At 38.3% G+C, this 19,593-nt stretch overlaps 1 protein-coding gene across 1 annotated transcript; it reads left to right on the top strand.

The window, feature by feature from the left end:
• The first annotated feature begins 146 nt into the window (after nucleotides 1–146).
• TMEM263 (transmembrane protein 263) lies at nucleotides 147–18,603 on the top strand. The gene is made up of 3 exons (XM_025926580.2): nucleotides 147–278; nucleotides 11,994–12,060; nucleotides 15,781–18,603. The coding sequence occupies exons 2-3, from the start codon at nucleotides 12,000–12,002 to the stop codon at nucleotides 16,065–16,067; spliced, it is 348 nt and encodes a 115-aa protein (XP_025782365.1). The 5' UTR covers nucleotides 147–278; nucleotides 11,994–11,999; the 3' UTR covers nucleotides 16,068–18,603.
• The last annotated feature ends 990 nt before the right edge of the window (nucleotides 18,604–19,593 follow it).

Raw genomic sequence — 19,593 nt, 5'->3', positions numbered from 1 at the left:
GGGGTGCGCGTGCGCGTCGGCGCCCGAGCCGCGGGAGGAGGCGGGAGCTGAGGAGGCGGTGCAGGGGGCGGGTCGCGTCCGGCGCCACGTCCGCAGCCGGAGGCCGCTACTGCCGCCGTTGCCAACGGAGTCTTCTGGCTCCGAAGCTTGAGGAGACGCCTCTGGAGCCCGCAATTGCCCGAGGCTGTGCCAGCCGCTCAAGCAACCGCAGCCGTCCTCGGTGCTGCCCGCTTCCTCCGCCCAGACCCGGCTCCAGACGCCGACCCTCGACCCCGGAGGTGTGTAAGCGGGGCTGGGAGGGCGGGGGGCGCCGTCCCGGCTTCCTGTCCTACTCTCTGTCGCCTTCTTCCGTTAGCTGTTCTGCGCCTCACCGTCTCGGGCCTGGCTTCCCCGAGCCGAGCCTTTTGGGGGGGACTGAGCGGGAAAGGGGGAGGGGCGGGACGATGTTGGGGGCGGACGGAGATTCGCTGGCGGGGTTATTCTTCTTTACGACTCCCCGGCTCCCCAGCGGTGGTTTGTGACTGGGGACTTCTTTTGGAAGCCTCCGCTTCACTTCTTAGCTCTTTGGGTGTTAGGCTGGGAAAATGTGGGTGGGAGGGCGTCAACAGCCTGGGAGAGGAGAGAGATGCGACAGGGGGGCTGTGTGCTGGGCTTCCCCGCCACACTACCTCCTGACCTGTTGATAAACCACTCTCCTGGGTTCAGGCACACAAGCCTTGGTCCTCAGTGCTCTTCCTGGGTAGAAAGGCTCTACCCTCACGCCTAACCTAAGGCTGAAAGTGTGGAATGGAGAGAGGCGCTGACGGCGCCAGGGGTGATGGGGGACCGCTGGTGCACCCGTTGGTGCCATCATTGCCTCCCAGGTCTAAATAAAAGCCGTGCCTGCTGTGCACACGCAGCTTCGAGACTAGTCCCCAAGCTCCCACTTGCAGTCATATCCCAGCTTAAATAGATCCCCTTTAATGTGTAAGAAGACAAATTCTGGAACCTTATGGGAGTGGGGGTGTGCTGGGTGTACAACGTGGAGCGGAGGGAGGAGGTGCTGAGCTTAATCCTAGTCACGGCTTCTCCAGGGTCATTTTCAGCCTCTCCTGCCACGTCACTCCCTCTGCTAAAGGGAAGAAAAAAAAAAAAAAAAAAAAAGACTTGCTAGTGCCTAAAGAGATCAGTGGGGGGAGAAGGGACTGCTGGGAAAGGTTTACAAACACCTAAAGAGGAGAGTTCTTATTTTATTATGTCTTTGTGAACCCTTGTGCTAATTCCAAGTGAAAATACTTTATTTTGCTGCCTGTGATTATTTGCTACCCGTGATGATTTGCTGTAATGTGATTGTTTAACCTTTAGGGCATCCATTGGTGTGGGTGCTCTAGGAGCTCCCGGGAATATTGATATCACATCAACAGGTCTGTTTACATGTATGTGGCCATGCCTGCTTTTTTAAAGAAAAGGAAGTAATCTTTAATAAACCTATATTCACTGTTTTGACTTTTTCCCTCACTTTCATTTCTTCAGTCTGTGTCCTGGCAGATGTGCCAGAAACCAGGTTTAATAAAAATGTGTCCCTATGTGGAGAATATCATTAGAAAAGTTTAAGTTGTGTGTGGGTGTGTGGGTGTGTTTTACTTAAGGAAAATCTTCACCTGTCTTTGTTTCAGTCATTGAGTATTTGCTGTTTTGCTACTTCCTGAAGCTATCTCCGTGGATCAGATAGAAATACCTTCAGAGTAGGGCCTTCACATGCTTGTTCTGGTTGAAACCTCAGTGCCCAACACAGTGTCTGACATGGTAGGGACACAAATACATGTTGAACTAATGAGGTATAATTTAGTGCTGATTACGAGGGTACTGGTTATCTGGCTTGATAGCATATTGTGTAATTCCGCTTTACTGTTTCATTTCAAGACAACGCTTAAAAAGTTGCCATCTTGATACTCTTGGTTGTTACTTGTCACTAAGGGGGTCACTTAAAAGTTTTACTGACAGATTACTTTTCCTCCCTGCCAGATTCAATGCATTTCTTGTAGCCTGTTTGCTGTTGATCTAATGGGCGGGGGCCATGTTTAAAAGCAGCCTGTTCAGGGTAGTTGGTTAACCAGAGAAGCCTAAACACAATAAGCTGGTGTTTTAATATACGATGCTTATTGGTATATGTGTGTTAAAGCCCTGTATAAATATATTTTGAAACTCCTTGTAGTTATTTGGCAAAAAGGCTAAAAGCAGGGGGTTGGGGATGTGGCAAAGTTCCTATATATAGAATGTGTAGAAGAATTTAGCTAATTCATTTATAGTCTTTTTCTTATAGGGAATTGGCACTTACTATTTAATAACAAGCTTTTGAAGTGGCTTTGAAGGTAAACTGTTTTGTACTGTATCTTGTAGTTAGGATTTATATAATGTGTTAGTGCTATGTAACTTCCTTTGGCACAGAGAAGGGTGTTCAGCCATGGGCAAATTTGTGTACTGTTTTCAGACTTTTTCACTATTAATGAAAACGTTATGTATAAAATGTCGTAGATATCCACAAACAACCCTGATTCATCTGTTTTCCTTAAAAAAAAAAAAAAAGTTCCTACCGAGGCATTTGTTTACTTATTTCTATTATTGGAAGAAAAATTACCCTCTAGGGAATAGTGTTGTTATTAATCCTTGCTGAATGTATTTGCCAGCTGCTATGTCTATGATACTGTTGTACTGGACAAGAATTGTTTCTCCTTGGCCTAAAATGCCTAAATTAACTGCTGATGAATTGCAGTATACAGCAAAGAAGCCTTTCACATTTTACAATTTCTTAAAAACATACACTTATAACCAGTTTTAGTTGGTACTCTGAGTTTGTTCAAATGGTAAAATTAATTTATGTCCAGAGAATAAATTCAATTATTTGTCCTGATCTAAAGGCAGTTTTCTGTTTTTATTGTCTTAGAAAAGTACTTTTTACATAGAAAATTATGTGCATTATGAGTTCTTAGAGAGCAGATAATTTTTTGGTTTTTGCATGAAACTAAATTGATAAGTCCTGGAAAAACTGGGTAAACTTGTTTAGAGAAGTCCTGTGTGTGCTCAGTCACACCAAAATCTTAGTGCCTAACAGTGTGCCTGGCACATAGTAGGGGTCCAAGTATATGTTGAACTAATGACTCAATAAGTTTAGGGCAGATGGTTTGCATAGAATTTCATAATTTTCTTTAAGGGTAATATTTAAATGGTCATTTTTATTTTATTTTATTTTTTTTCTTTTTTTTTTTTATGTTTATTTATTTTTGAGACAGAGAGAGACAGAGCATGAACGGGGGAGGGGCAGAGAGAGAGGGAGACACAGAATCGGACGCAGGCTCCAGGCTCCGAGCCATCAGCCCAGAGCCCGACGCGGGGCTCGAACTCACGGACCGCGAGATCGTGACCTGAGCTGAAGTCGGACGCTCAACCGACTGAGCCACCCAGGCGCCCCTAAATGGTCATTTTTAAAGAAAATGTTTATTTATTTTGAAGGAGAGAGAGGCAGAGAGGGGGGAGAGAGAGAGAATCCCAATCAGGCTGCACACTGCCAGGACAGAGCCTGACACAGGGCTTGATCTCATGAACTGTGAGATCATGACCTGAGCCGAAACCAAGAGTCAGACTCTTAACAGACCCAGGCACCCCACATGGTCGTTTTGACACTTTTCCTGTCAGTTGTTACCTGTCTCCATGTGTATACTTTTTTAAAATTTTAATTAAAAAAATTTTTTTTTTATTGTTGAGAGAGTGTGTGTGCACGCGGGAGGGGGCAGATTGAGAGGGAGACACAGAATCTGAAGCAGGCTCCAGACTCTGAGCTGTCAGCACAGAGCCCAACTTGGGGCTCGAACTCACAAGCTGTGAGATCATGATCTGAGCCGAAGTCAGACACTTAATGGACTGAGCCACCCAGACACCCCTTAATTTTTTATTTTAGAGAGAGACAGAGGGAGTGGGGTAGAGGGGCAGAGGGGGAGAGGAAAAGAATCTTAATCCACACTCAGTGAGGAGCCTAACCCAGGGATCGATCCCAGGGACCCTGAGATCATGACCTGAGCCGAAATCAAGAGTCGACTGTTCAACTGACTGAGCCACCCAGGTGCCCTACCATGTATATACTTTTAAATTTTACAGGCAGATTTTTACCTTTCCCAGTTTTAACAGATTAGGAGCATGTTTGTCTTCACATTTCCCAATTTAAGAGAAACAAGTCCCCTGTTCATGATAATGAATAGCATGGTAATACAAAAAATATTTCTCCTTGGTGATAAAGTGGTAGTGTCTGTAAAGAGGTAATATCACTAAAATTTTGGCACATATACGTATGTAGAGGTTGGAAATGATTTATGTGAGTAAAAAGTACAGGTGGCATTAAGATAGTTAAGGATTTTAGCAAAAATACTTTTATAAGGCATTTGGTGCCTTATGACAAAATTAGGAATCTAGAAAATGACAATATTCCAAATACTTGCAGCTTTTACACAATTTTTATCACCCTAAGGGTTCTAGAGGAATTTTAATACTATATACTTGCTATTAACACCAATGGTGTACAAGAAACTGGAACATTAAAAAAAATATGTACACAAAATAAAAATCAGTCTCCATGGCATCTTAGGGTTTCCAAAGCCCTGTAATACCAAGTTCCTCTGTTCTAGGTAGCCAGGCTTCTAGCCTGGCAGGACTCCAGATTTTCTCTTTTATTGTTTATTGATAATCCTGTTTGCAACTATTACTAACAATATTAAATGTAACTGGATATTTCTGTAGAATGGTATCTAGAGTCCTATATTTCAAACTCTTCTACCAAAATACATTTAACTTAAGAGCAAAGTAAATTCCTGGGGGAGGTGAGAGTGTGGTGGGCTGAGAAGAGAGAGCTGGTAAACCTGTGAGTATACATCCTGAAGAAGTTCCTAGTAAGAATGAAATTTTTTGATGGGCTCCTGCATGGCTTACTTGGTTGAGCATCTGACTTTTGTTCGGGTTGTGATCTCAGGGTTCTGTGAGTTTGAGCCCCACATGGGGTTCTCTGTTGTCACTGTGAGCCTGCTTTGGATCCTCTTTCTCCCTCTCTCTGCCCCTCCCCCTGCTCACCCTCACACTCTCTCTCCAAAATAAACAAACATGAAAACAAAAAAAGATTCTTTGTCTCCCTCTGCCCCCTCCCCTGCTTATGCTGTCTCTCTCTTAAAAAAAAAAAAAAAAGTTTAAATAAAAAAAGAATGAAATTTCTTGAAAGTCCAGTTATCTTAAAAAATTCCCAAGCACTTTTCAATTATCTTTTTAATTAGTGTATGTTTAAAACAAAACAGTATTTTAAATTACTATGTAGTAAAATATATACATCCTTCTACTGTGGTTCTTAAAACCCCTGGCATACTACTGCCTACTCTTACATAAGCATTTGAAAAGCACAATTCTAGCTTAATGTGTTCTTTAAAGTTTATTTATTTATTTGAAAGAGACAGAGACAGTGCAAGTTGGGGAGAGGCAGAGGGAGAGAGAGAGAATCCCAAGCAGGCTCCACACTGTCAGCACAGAGCCTCATGTGGTGCTTGAACCCATGAAGCCATGAGATTGTAACCTGAGCCGAAACCAGGAGCTGCATGCTTAACTGACTGAGCCACCTAGGCGCCCCCCTTTTTTTTTAACCAAAATTTTTACCATATATTGGTATGTATCTTTTCTTGTTATGTTTGAAATTAATATGGATACAAACAATAATTTTATCTCACTTATTCCACAAATACTGTGTACAAATACTGCTTACAACAAAAACATGTACTAACAAAATGGTAAGAATATAAATAAGATATTCAAATTGCAAGCCAGGGAGAACAGCAATAAGAGTGGAGGTCTTGGGGAGGTGTGAAGTTGGGGGGAAATAGAACAACTGGGTGGGCCACATGAACCTACTCAGCTAAGTTGGGATTTTAACTGTAAGCTTCCTGGAAGCCAAAGGGAAAAGGGAGATATCACATCTTTCTTTGTATCTTTTAAATGGGAAAGTACATAGATCTCAAAGAGAAGAAAATATTCTAAATATGTTGTGGAAACAAAGTTTTTCTGAATACCTCTAAGGAAATTCCTTAAAATTTGTTTTTATGTTTTTTATTTTGTTTTTGAGAGAGAGAGAGAGAGAGAGAGAGAGAGCGAGCACGCGCGTGGGCGGGGGGAGGGGCAGAGAGAGGGAGACAGAATCTGAAGCAGGCTCCAGGCTCTGAGCCATCAGCGCAGAGCCTGACATGGAGCTTGAACTCACGGACTGCAAGATCATGACCTGCGTCAAAGTCAGACGCCCAACCGACTGAGCCACCCAGGCACCCCCCTCTAAAGAAATTTCTAATGTGGAGCTCCGTATCAGAGCTATCAAGTGATGTAGTAGGTAATTTCTTTACAGTGTGGTATAGTCAGTGTAGTAGCTTGCATTAGGCTCTTTGTCAGGGTTTCCTTAATGAGGACATAACTGAGAATTAAACTCACTGGTGGCATTTTCTTCAAATCAGCATGTTTTGATTTGAGTATGTTGTTTTTAGATGGTCACCTTGATTTGAGGATAAAAGCCTTAAAAAACTAGGATAAAAACTAGGTAGATGAACTGCATAATCTTTGAAAATATCCTTTATGAATAAAACTGATATCCAGACTTAAAAATATGTACAAAAGCAATGCATGTTTATGGTTGAAAATTAAAACATAGATGTTAAATATACATTTAAAGAAGGGTGATGGTATTTCTTTCTCTCTCTGGCACGCACTCTGTGTATGTGTGTATGTTTGTCTCTGTGAATACGTGTGTGTGTGTGTGTGTGTGTGTGTGTGTGTATTTTTCTACCCCTTAGTCGCAATCTTTGTCAATATTTTGGTATACTTCCTTTCAGTCTTTTTATGTGTATTTAAAAAATTGGATCATATGATATATGCCTTTTATGTTCTCTAAATGTAACATTAGCATTTCCCCGTAGTATTTGATCTTCATAAACTGTTTTAATGTCTGCATTGTGTGTGTCTCTAGGAAGCTTATAAATTCGTCTCTTGCCTTCCATGAGACTGTACTCATTTGTACACTTTCAAACGTATTTTGTTTGTTTTTGCTGGCTTCTCTTTTACTCACCTCTTAAGTATGAGCAGTCCAAATAAGGTTATCTGTCTACTTCTCTTTTATCATTTTTTCCCTTGATTGTATCACCCATCCCTCACATTTCTAGCTATCACCCAAAACAGTCTCAGGACCTCAACTCTAACTCAGACTTCATGCTGAGTTTCAGACCCCTTAAATCCAGTTGCCTGCTAAACATGTCCTGTGTATAGCCTGAGGCCATCTCAGATCCAGCTGTTCAAAAACAAGGTCCTTTCATCATATCTACAGTCAATAGTAACGTATTGTACACTTAGGTCTTAGAGGGTAGATCTCATGTTAAATGTTCTTACCACAGTAAAATAAGAATTTTTAAAGTCCTTCATCTTTTCTCAGAAGTGGTTTTTCATCGCCTGTCGTGGCCTCATCATCTTTGTCTACTTAGTTGCTCACACTAGAAATCTTACGTCCTGTATTTTTCTTTTATCTCTTACTTATACCTAAGGTCTCTATTCTACTTCATACAAAAAATTCAAGTATTTATCTACCATGCATCAGACATTGAAGAAGGCTTGAGGATGGAGCAGTGAACAAAACCAAGCCTTGCTTTCATGGAGCTTACATTCTAATTGTGGGAGACACAAAGTAAACAGATCTCTATATATCAAGTGACAATAAGAGCAGTGAAGAAAATAGAGCAGGTTTAGGTGAAAATAATAGGGAGAGGAGTAGGAGGGGCTAATCTATTGTAAGGTGGTCTGGGCTGATCTCCGAGAAGGGGATACTTGCATAAAGACCTGAAGGAAGTTAGGAGGCAAGCCAGATACATATCTTGGGGAAAAGCCTTTCAGGAGAGGATGAGCAGGGAAACCCATGTTGCTAGGCTGGTGAGTGAGAGGCAGAATGGTAGGAGATGCTGTCAGAGTGTTAGATGTCAGGCCTCAACTCTGGATTTTATTCTGAGCGAAACAGGAAGCAGTTGTAGGTGTTCAAGCAGGGTATGGCAGGGCTAGACTGAAGGAAGAGGAAAGGCAGAAGCTCAGAAGCCAGTTAAGATACTTTCTAACAACCCAAGTAAGAGATTATGGTAGTTTAATTGAAAGTGGTAGTAGTAGAAGAGGTGATGAGAAGTGGTTGTATTCTGGATTTATTTAGGCAACAGAATTTACTGATGATTAGATGGGAATGTAAAAAATAGGAAATCAAGGGTGACTCCTAGGTTTTTGCCCAGATATTCATTTATACAGGAAAAATTGGCAGAGCTTAAATTGTTACTTCGTCTCACGGGACTATTAAAGTAGCCTTACTGTGTTTAATCTCTCTGACCTTCATCTGTTCTTGCTTCAGTTAGCTTCTTGAAGCACAGATCTGACGGTGTTACCCTGTCATGACTCCTCTTTGCCTACCCATAGGAGGATAAAGTCAGTTCATATTGTATAGATGAACTTGCATATGTCTTTTATAAAGCTGCCCTAATCTTTTAAATGGCGGTCATTTTCTTTTTTTAATTACAAGATATATGTGGGAAAATTAAGAATTTTTTTAAGGGATTCTATCTCAGCAGGAAAAGGTAAGTCTTTTGGTTGGGGTTTGTGGGATATATACAGAAAGGCAGTTTTGCAATATATGCAATTACTGTCACAACTGTTTTTTAAGTAAGCTTTATACCCAGTATGGAGCTTGAATTGGTGACCCTGAGATCAAGAGTCACATGCTCTACAGGGTGAGCTGGCCAGCTGCCCCCCTATCACACCTGTTTCTAAACTCTAGCTAACATAGTTAGGATGTATGTGTGTATATAATTTCCTCACATTTCTGTACAGGGTCTGGTAGCATCCATTGATTGGTTCAGCCAGGAGATCTGGATTTGTATGTGTATTGTATACAGATACTGGGAACACAGTGATAAACGAGTGAACTGGGAACACAGTGATAAACGAGTCTCTCTTCTTGCAGTTAACAGTTTAGTGGGGAAGAAAGTGGCTCCACAATAGTTTTTCATCAGGAAGGGACACACATATTCTGCCAGGAATTCTGCATGTTTTGTTTTAAATTTGTTAAATAGCATTCTCATCCTAGAGTTAGGGCTTCTATATCTTTCTGTTTATATTTCCTGAACACCAAGGATCTGATGAAGTTATTTGCCCTTTGCCACACAGTTTATGGTCAAGCTGGGATTGAAACTCAGGTTCTCTGATCCCAGTACCTTCAACACTATGCTGTATAATGTCTCATGCTCTTACCATGATGACAAATTAAAGAAACATAAATATGAATGGAAGTCAATTTAACTTTTTGGTTTAAGGGAGTTTTAAAATTAAGGCAAATCAGTCAAGAACTCCTTCTCCCAGTAATGCAGTAGCTGATGTTCTTTCTGTTTTTTTTTTTTTTTTTTTGTCAGAGATTACATGTATCTACTATTACTTTTTAAATGTTAAGTGTGTATGCATACACACTTAAATATGCTAAATCACTTATGATGTGCTAAATTCACAAACCAGACTAGCATAAGATTAAGTGCTGTTGACCTGAGTCAGAGTTTTCACTAGAGCAACCAAAAGGTATTTAAGCAAACACATGACTTGTGCTGCTGGGCTCTGTGGGGTGCATTGAAATCCCATCTTACACAGGATTTAGGTTTGACAGGCATTGCAGGTTGAATTACATGAGGTTACAATTCGCCTTTGAAAAATCCCATGTCTTACTATCACTACCATCATTTACCATCAACATGTTTTGCTTGGATTATTGAAATATAGAAGAAAATAAGGATGAATTTTTATCTGATTAGAGCTTTAGGAATCATAAAGAGAAACTTTCCTGACCTTCCCTTGACCACTTAAAATTAACCACTTTGTTCTGATACGTGCTATAATATGTATGAGCCTTGAAAACATTATGTTAAGTCTCCTATCAGGTCTTTCTGCCTCTGTTCTTGCTCCTGTATTGCTTGTTCTCCCCACAACAGCTAGAACTATCTTTTAAAAGTGTAAATCAGAACGCATCACCTCTCTGTTCAATGCCTTTCACGGACTCTGCATCTCAGAGCTAGAAAGCTAGTGACCACCAAGACCTGTAAGGGCTTAAGCGATGCAGACCTCCCTCACTCTTTGACCTCCTCTCCTGCTGCCCTTTGCTGTGACCCCTGCTACACTTTTCTGGCTGTTCCTTCTTGCTGCTTCTGGTAAGCTCCCACCTCAGGACCTTTGCTCTTGCTGTTTTTTATGCCTTGAGGCTTCTTTACCCAAGTATCTTGTATCCTTAACCTCCTTTACAATGTCACCACATTGAGGCCTTGACAGACTGTCCTATTTAAAATATATCCTCCCTCCATCCCTCCTTCTCCACAGCATTTTACCCCATCTGACATAGACAGTATATTCTTTGTTTATTGCCTTTCCCTACTAGATGATATGGGATGTTCATGATGGCAGAGATTTTTTTGGTTTGTATTTATCAATGCTATATATCCTGTGCACCTAAAACATTACCTGGCCTATAGTAAGTGGTCAATCAGTATTTGTTAATTGATCAGTATATTTAGTACATTGTTAGTTTTCATAATATCTATTCCAGCTTCATTGAGATACAGTTGACATTCAGCATTGTGTTAGTTTAAGGTTTACAGTGTGGTGGTTTGATATACATGTATATGAAATGCTTCCTATAGTAAGGTTAGTTAACACATCTTTTACCTCACATAATTACCTTTTAGTTGTTATGGTGCAAACATTTTAAGGTATAGAATTTTATCAACTTACAAATATACAATATAGTATTAACTATAGTCACTATGCTGTACATTAGATCCCCAAAACTTAATCCTCCTGTAACTGGAAGTTTGTACCTTTTGACCAACATCTCATTTCCCCCACCTCCTCACTCCCTAGCCCCTAGCAACCACCAGCCTCCTGTTTCTATGAGCTCAGCTTTTTTAGATTCCACATATGAGATCATACAGTATTTGCCTTTCTCTGCCTGAATTATTTCACTTAGCATAATGCCCTCAGGTTTCATCTGTGTTATCACAAATGGCAGGATTTCCCCAATATACTTTTACATTTCTGTTGTATATGTACAGATATAATAATTTAGGCTCCATGATTTTATGACTAGGAAACAGTTGACTGCTGGGATCACAACCGTCATTTTCTGGCCAATCAAAACCGTCGTTATAGACCAATTTTGACTTGTTTTATTCTTTACTTAGTCAAGTGAATATAAAAGCAAATATTTTAAGATAGTAAAGGAAATTGGGAAAAAATTTTAACTGTGTTTTCTTCATCCCAATACAGTTTATTTTATTTCTTAGGTTCCTTTACTACTTGTATTAGGAAGTAATCACATATATATTTTTTTCATGGGTTTTGCTACCTGTGTTTGTAAGAGCTATTTTTGCTACCTGTGTTTGTAAGAGCTCTAAAAACAACAATAAAAAAGTAATAAAAATCCATCTCTTAGTGATTCTGATTGGTGGTATCTTTACAGGAGAAGGATGTGATTTTTAGAAAATTTTCAGAAGGAACATGTTTTTTAGTCACAGTATAGATTTTCCTTAAGTCTGTCGTGAAATAAATTACAATTAACCAATACTCTGTAGGAAGAAGCACTTAAAATTTTTGGGTGTTAACTCCCAGCTTCCAACTTTCTTTCAGTAACAGCAGTAACAATGTAGGAAAGCTTTTGCCATGCCTGTTACTCTTTGGTTGGTGTTTGAGATAAGATGTTGATTGTCCAGTAGTGTAATAAAAGTATTTCTTTAACACCACAAAGTAGGAGAGAAATAAGATGAAGTAGCCTTGTGACAGTGTTTTGAAATGTTGTTTATCTGAATAAAGTTACGTCTTAATTGAGCATGTGGTAAGAAGTAGTCTCATGTGTTGAGGTTACAATGAAATGTATATATGTTTTTTAGGAGATCATGAATCAGGCAGATAAAAATCAAGAAATCCCATCATACCTTAGTGATGAACCACCAGAAGGTAAGTATGCATCTGACACACTAAGCATGTGAATTAAACTGAATTAAAGTTCTGATTGTTTTTATTAAATTTATTCATTTTTTTTTAAAGTTTATTTATTTTGAGAGTACAATTGGGGGAGGGGCGGGGGGGGGAGAGAGAGAGAGAGAGAGAGAGAGAGAAAGAGAAAGAGAGAGAAAAAGAGAATCCCAAGAAGGCTCTGTGCTGACAGCAGGGTTCGATCCCATGAACCACAAGATAATGACCTGAGCCGAAATCAAGAATCAGTCATTCAACCGACCTGAGTCACCCAGGTGCCCCTTTTTATCAAGTTTAAAGTAACAATCTGTTTACCTTGTCAATAAATATGTTCCAAAAATAATTGAAGATAAATATTTTTAGCCTCTAAGAAGAAAGCACAGATATTGGTGAAATGGGGACACAATGCAACTATTTTATTATATAAGATCTATTCTTTTGTCACTCTTTTATTAAGACCATTTCACAAGTTAGAGTATCTTTTCATTTGTAGAGAATGGGTATGGGGTGCAGAGGAAGAATGGACTGTGTTTTCATGTCATGCATACAAAAACTCAATTCAAGAGGCACTTGAGATTTGTTGTTAAGCTATTATTTATAATTGGTAGCTCTCTCTTCCTATATTAATACATGGGCTTAGGGTAATTTAAATCGTCTTTTAGTTTGAAAATTGTGACATCATGGATCATTTTCTTACACTTCAAAAGTCCTTGGAAACACTAACTGCATACCTGAATGTCTTTACTGTATACAGAAAATGCCTATGGTCATTTTCTGTTTGTGGTTTTGGTGTAGAATATATAAGCCAAATAGTACTCTCCTTGGATAGCTGCATTTGTACAGGACAGTCATAATAGGTACAATAGAGAATCAAAGTGAAGAATAAGAGATGAAATGGATGGTAGACCAGACTGGAGTAGCAGACAGACTCAATATCACCAGGAGGAGGGTAGAGCTGGAAGTTGTGACTCTAGGTATTGTATTTTCTTCCCAGTTCTGTTGCCCACTGTCCACAGTTTTCTTCCTATATTTCTTATGTTGGTAGACAAAAATGAAATTGTTAGGAAAACACAATGAAAAGTTTATACATAGGCCTAAAAGAAGATGGAGGTAACTAGCTGATAAGTTTTAGTTTGGTGGAGGAATAGCCTGGAAAATTATTAGTTCAGCTATTTTCCTTGACTAGTCATATCTAAAAAAAATTTTTTTAATGTTTTATTTATTTTTGAGAGAGACAGAGACAGAATGTGAGTGGGTTAGGGGCAGAGAGAGAGGGAGACACAGAATCCAAAGCAGGCTCCAGGCTCCGAGCTGTCAGCACAGAGCCCGATGCCGGGCTTGACCTCACAAGCTGTGAGATCATGACCTGAGCCGAAGTCACTCAACCAACGAGCCACCCAGGCGCCCCATCCTTGACTTATTTTTTAGGTCTAGAACCTAGAGTTCTGAAAATAAAAGAGCTTAATGAGAAAGTTAATAAGGACTTTGTAGGGATAAAGTCAGAAAAGAGATAAAGACTATTCAGGAGCATAATTGTCAAGGAAGAGAAAGTGCTTTAGCAGTGTCTCTATTATATGGCAACCTGCTAAACTAAGGTAGTCTGCAGAGCAGATAATCTATATGGTGGTAATTAAGAGCGCACTGTAATTAGAGATCAACAGCATTAATATTTATTTGCCTTGACTAAGAAATATTGTCTTCATTAAAGGCGTGTGCATCAAATTTGGCATAGCAGGATACTAATGAGGGTATTCAGCATGAGGCACTTAACCTGTTTTATCCTCAGATCAAGATTTTCCCCTTTTCCTAGTGTTAGTGACTTTGATTACAAAAGAATTACCAATTATGTAACCCTTTTATCATAACTTTATATAATTAATGTATTCAGATGCTTTTCCATATCTTGTCTTTTATTTCAGCTATTTAAAGATTTTATTACCTATACTTATCACTCAAATAGCTTCAATTAAAAATTTGGTTTTTATAAATATAGCCATTGTTATATAGTTATGAGCTATTTTGACGAGTCAGTGAGATTTTCATACTTGTGACATGTCAAACCTCTAAACAATGGGAAGAAAACATATCAAGGTAAATTAGTGCTGTATTAGAAAAGCTTAATTTTCAGAGTATTTTCTCCATTAAATATTATCAGTTTCCCAATGTTATCTTCTGTCATAACCACGTTCTGCTAGGAGTTCGTAGCTTTGGTGGTCTTGGATCTGTGTACCCAAAGAATTGAGTTTTCTTTGTGTGATTTGTACCTTTTCAGTGTTTAAAGCCTGAACTGTTTAGTTAGCAAGTATTTTTCCATTAAGTTTAGAAAAATGTAAACACCACTGTTTATGTGTTGTTGCTGCCTGAATCGTTCATTCGATTGCAAAGTAGAAAGGACTTGTGTCCATTTGAGGCTGGCACAAGCAAATTTTTATGAAATTTGATGCCTGAGTTTGAGGTTACATGCCAAATTGAATGACTCTATCAAAACAAACCAGAGAAAAAACTTATGGCTTAAAAAAATCTGAATTTTTCATATTGATATTACCTTTTCTGGGAGTATTTGAAGAGTTTTTACAGACTAGATGCTCAAATCACATACTCTGTCCTTTAAGAATTATTGAGGCAATGAAAGTATTAAACATAGCTGTAGTTTCTCAACACTACAAAAATCATTTTAGGTGGGTAACATGATTTTAAGTAGTAAATAAATTTCCTAATTTTACATAGCATTACTCTTTAAATACGTTATTAAGAGCATATAGAGCAGACACCCACATATATTTAAATTACTGGTTCTTAAATTTTTTGGTTTCAGGATGCTTTTACACTTTTAAAAATCGAGAACCCTCAAAAGCTTGTGTCTTTGTTGATATTTGCCGTATAAATAATAAAATTGATAAATTAATTCATTAAAAAACTCCAGTAGGCCCATTACATATTAACATGATTAACATCGTTTTTGAAAAGCAGCTATTTTCCAAAACAGAAAAAAATTGTGAACAGGGTGACATTGTTTTTAAATTTTTGCAAATCTCTTTAATGTTGGGGTTAATAGAAGACAACTAGATTCTCATAGCTGCTTCAGTGTTTAGTCTCTGATGTTACTGCAGATCATTTAGATTCTGGAAAATTCTGTAGACTTGTGAAAAAATGTGAAAGAATAAAAGTGAAAAGATAAATGATATGCTAGTATTATGAAAATAATTTTTACCCTGCAGAGCCCCTGAAATGGTCTTGTGGATACCCAGGGGGTCTCAGATCATACCTTGAGAACCATTGCTTTAAATGAAGAAGGTTTTTTCAGTAATGATTGAATTCTGTCAAGGAAATGAAGACTAAATATATTTATCTTATTTTTTCATGCTCCTTTTAGGATAGAAAGATTTTTATTAACAGCAACAAAACTGTAAGTCAAGGAAACATTTAGATTTTGATTCTATTTTATGAAAGTTGTCTAGTCTCTAAAGCATTTTTTTTCAGAGATACTACGGCTTAGCACTGGACCAAGATGTTTTAAAAACACCTCCAACTATGGTCTTGAGGGAAGAGCTCTTCAGTGTCTTGATCAGATTTGTATTTATGTGTGGTTTACCTTATCAAAACAACCTCCTGATTGTTAGGAAGTCTTAGGATACTTATTGATTTGTACTGCTCTTATAAAGACTTCTATTTGACTATCTTCATGATATTTTCTCTCATTAGGTTCAATGAAAGATCACCCACAGCAGCAACCAGGCATGTTGTCCCGTGTGACTGGGGGTATCTTCAGTGTTACAAAGGGAGCCGTTGGTGCCACCATTGGTGGTGTGGCTTGGATTGGTGGGAAGAGTCTGGAGGTGACCAAAACAGCTGTTACAACTGTGCCTTCCATGGGAATAGGGCTGGTGAAAGGGGGCGTGTCTGCTGTGGCTGGAGGTGTTACAGCTGTTGGGTCTGCTGTTGTAAACAAAGTGCCCTTAACAGGAAAGAAGAAAGACAAATCTGACTAAACTATGGAGATACACTTGCTCTCCACAGCATTATGATGCCAGTGGCATTGAATTGCTAAATTATGGACTACAACCAAGTCACCTGTTTGGACGTTTATCTTCTAAACTGCTGTGTTGAAAGTATTGATGACTGGCTTTTGTCTAAAAAGAAGAGACCAATACTAGCACAGTGTATGAAGGTTTCTCATACTTAAATTCCAGCTTTTTATCTGGTAAAATGTTACACTTATTCAGTTGTAACTGAAGATATGGTATATTTGAATATTTACTATAAGTCTTTCAGTTTAACTAAAAAATGTGAAAGTTGAATTTAGTTGATGATCTTTATAGTTCCATATGTATAATGTGCCAGGTAACTCATTTGCCCCTTAAGAAGGGAACCTTGAACTACATAAACTGTACCTTTGATGTGCCTAATAGTTTCAGATGTCTTAGTTTTTTTTTATAACCATAGTTGATTAGGCCAAGAGGCATTCTTTTCGTATTTAAGCTGGTAAAAGCAGGAATTAGAGAAATTCAGGAGAAGAGAAAAATGGTTTTATGATACTGAGTGTTAACCATCTTTTGTTAGATATGCATTACATTAATTTAATCATTGATGCCTTATAAAAGAAAACATCTTTTATAATACCCTAAATATGTGCAGTTCTTAGAACTATATATGGATTCTTTTAAAAGTTGTTTGTGAAATTAGTTTTCCCTCTTAAGAATCTCAGGAGTAGTGGGGTAAAGGCATTTCTTGCTCTCAGCAGATAAGATAGTGCTTGGTAACTTTTTGTTAACTGTCAGTATAGTTAACAGCCAAACTGTATGCTTCATTCTGGTTTCATGCTCCATCTTTAATACACCTCACAGTGCCTAAGGAACATTTCTTTGCTGGTCATAAGCTATCTTGGAAGAGTTTCATATTAAGGAGGAACAAATAATTTTAAGTTCTTAATCACCTGACACATCCAAGATACAAAAAGAATTCTTCACACCAGTTTTGTCTGTAGGGTGGCTTAAAATGCTAGTGCCCCCTTCTAAAAACACAGTATAAGCGGCCACAAATATGTGGGGGCTGACTTTTCAATTGAATGAAATGGGCTTCACTGATTAGTTTTGAATGTAAAATATATTTAAGTGCTTTCAATGGTTTATAGGATTTTAAAATGTTATCTTACAGTCCTTTGAAGAAGTCATAGATTTTGTACCATTTCCAAGTCAACTTCAGGCAGGGAATTGAAGTTTTTGATGATGGATGATAAGTGTGTCATGTCTTCTTAATATGTCTCATCATGTCTCACTCATTCTTAAAGAGTATCACTTAGCTGGAATTCATCTTTTTATTTCATATTCAGTTTCTAAAAAAATTTAAAAGTGCACATATACTTGGCATTCCTCTTAGCTAAGAGTTATAATACAAGCCTGAAAAAAATCTTAGTTTTGTTTATACTTCAGTCTGGAAATTTCCTCCATTTTGCCGACTTCTGTGTAATGTGTGAGGGAGGAAAGGAGGTGATGCTCTGTAGTAAATAAGTCAGAATACATCCTTGAGAACTTAGATCACTCCAACACCTACAGCTTAAATGTTTGTTTCTAAACCACTGAGAATTTTACCTTAGTAATGTGGACAACAAATGGCTAAGAACATAACTTTTAAAAGCTTTTATAAAGGCCGGTAGGTATCTTCCGCAAACCTACAAAGGTTCTTGAACCTACCATTATATACAAAACTGGAAAGTTGTTGAGTTCATCAGAAATTAAATGGTCTTTGTTTCATGCACCATGATTTAAGGTACATTTGTTGGTATATCTGGTCAAATGTGATAATCAGAAAAGAGATTTTTAAAAGAAACCCAAAGTTAATAGGTGAACACTAAACAGTGGTCTAAATAATGGTATTGGAGAACTTGTTTCCTGCTATTTGAAAGAAATTATTACTTCATTGCTAGTTTATATTTCTAATTTATCTTCTATAGTCATAGGCTCTGCTGTGCTTTTGTACCTGAATTTCTAAATATAGACTTTAGTTTACTGTGTGCTTGCATATTTATTTTCAACTTTGTCTTTAAAATTGCTTGAGGAAAAATGGTTGTAATTTCTGCTACAGAAGAGCCACCTGGTACATTTTCTCTCATCAAGTTTGTTTTAAACTCTGAAGTATAATTTGATTCAGGAGAGGCTTTTGCAAGGACAGCAGAGAACTGTACAAATGAGCAGCTAGTCATAGAGGTTCTTGTTGAAATGAACTTGCCATTTGATGGTATATGTACAGCTGTACACTTGAGTCTTTTCCAGTTTATTTTCATAGACTAGCAGTTTGACCTGCGAAGCAGTACTGGTTCACTTCAAGCAGCGAAGGTTGACATAGACACCTGGAGGCACCTGTTATTCAGTTTCTCTTTTGAGTGGGTATTTGGCACAATGAGGATAAATTTGTGTGACCCACTTGAATGCCTGATCTAATAATGTTGACATCATGAATCCTGTACTTAGTGAAATGTCAGATGAAGGTAACTGGTGATTGAATAAAATTTTGTTTGTATTGAAGGAATGGGAAAGAATACATAAATCTGTTAATAAAGCACCATGATCTGCAAAAGACAAAATGTTTCATAAAGATCTAGGAAATAAAGGAATTTAAAGGAAAAACAGGGCAGTCTTAAAATTTTTAGTTACATGGCAGAAAGTACTGTAGCCTGTTTTTAATGTTTGATACTAATGCACAAACATGACAAAACGTCTCTGTGTGTTTTGATACTAATACAATGAAATACAAATATCTCTTAGACGACTGTGTTGAAGACTAAAAATGCAGATTTCTAGGTGTGACCCCAACTTTCGGAGTCTCTGCAGCGTGGGGCCTGGGACTGCAGTTGAACAGCCTCTACATGGGATCCCTGTGCTCTCTACAATTTGGGACCTGATCTAGAAGTAGGGAGCACTTCACTCTGTCCTAAGTAACTGTGGAACCAACTTAGACCCCTCCCTGGACAGAAGAGACTCAGAGAGTTGGGAACCAGTTAGAGGAAGGTAGAAAATTGATTACTGGGTATCTCCTTACGGCCTGGTGCTGGCCATACATTCTCAGATTTAATCAGTATGGGAGGAAGTATCTCTTATTTACAAATATGAAACAGGCTTTCAGTGTTGGTTGAAATTTCCCATTATCACTTTTGAATTCACGTAAGTCACAATTTCTCCAGCTTATGTCCAGAAACAGAAATGGGGCTACTCAGTAACTAGTCCTTCATTTTGCTGTTGGCATTCAGTGCTGACTATAGACACTTGATTTACCAGGCTAACGTGAGTTCCCTAGGAGTCTTATAATCCTATTTATTTTGGCAGCTAATTACATTTTGTCACAGAAGTGAATTTAGTGTAATTATAAACCGTTCAAAGGAAAGAATTTTGTTATTAGAACCTTTTTTCACAGAAGAAATAAAACTTGACTCTAGTGTCTATGTAAGGATGTCTCTCCTTGCTATATGGTTGATTTTGAATATTTTAAATTTTATTCATAGGAAGAGCTGAATAAGAATGC

Source organism: Puma concolor, chromosome B4 (genome assembly GCF_028749965.1).
Source record: "Puma concolor isolate L17-30 chromosome B4, mPumCon1.1.hap2, whole genome shotgun sequence".
In the NCBI taxonomy this organism is placed as follows: domain Eukaryota; kingdom Metazoa; phylum Chordata; class Mammalia; order Carnivora; family Felidae; genus Puma; species Puma concolor.
This window is presented reverse-complemented; position numbering and strand designations above follow the sequence as displayed.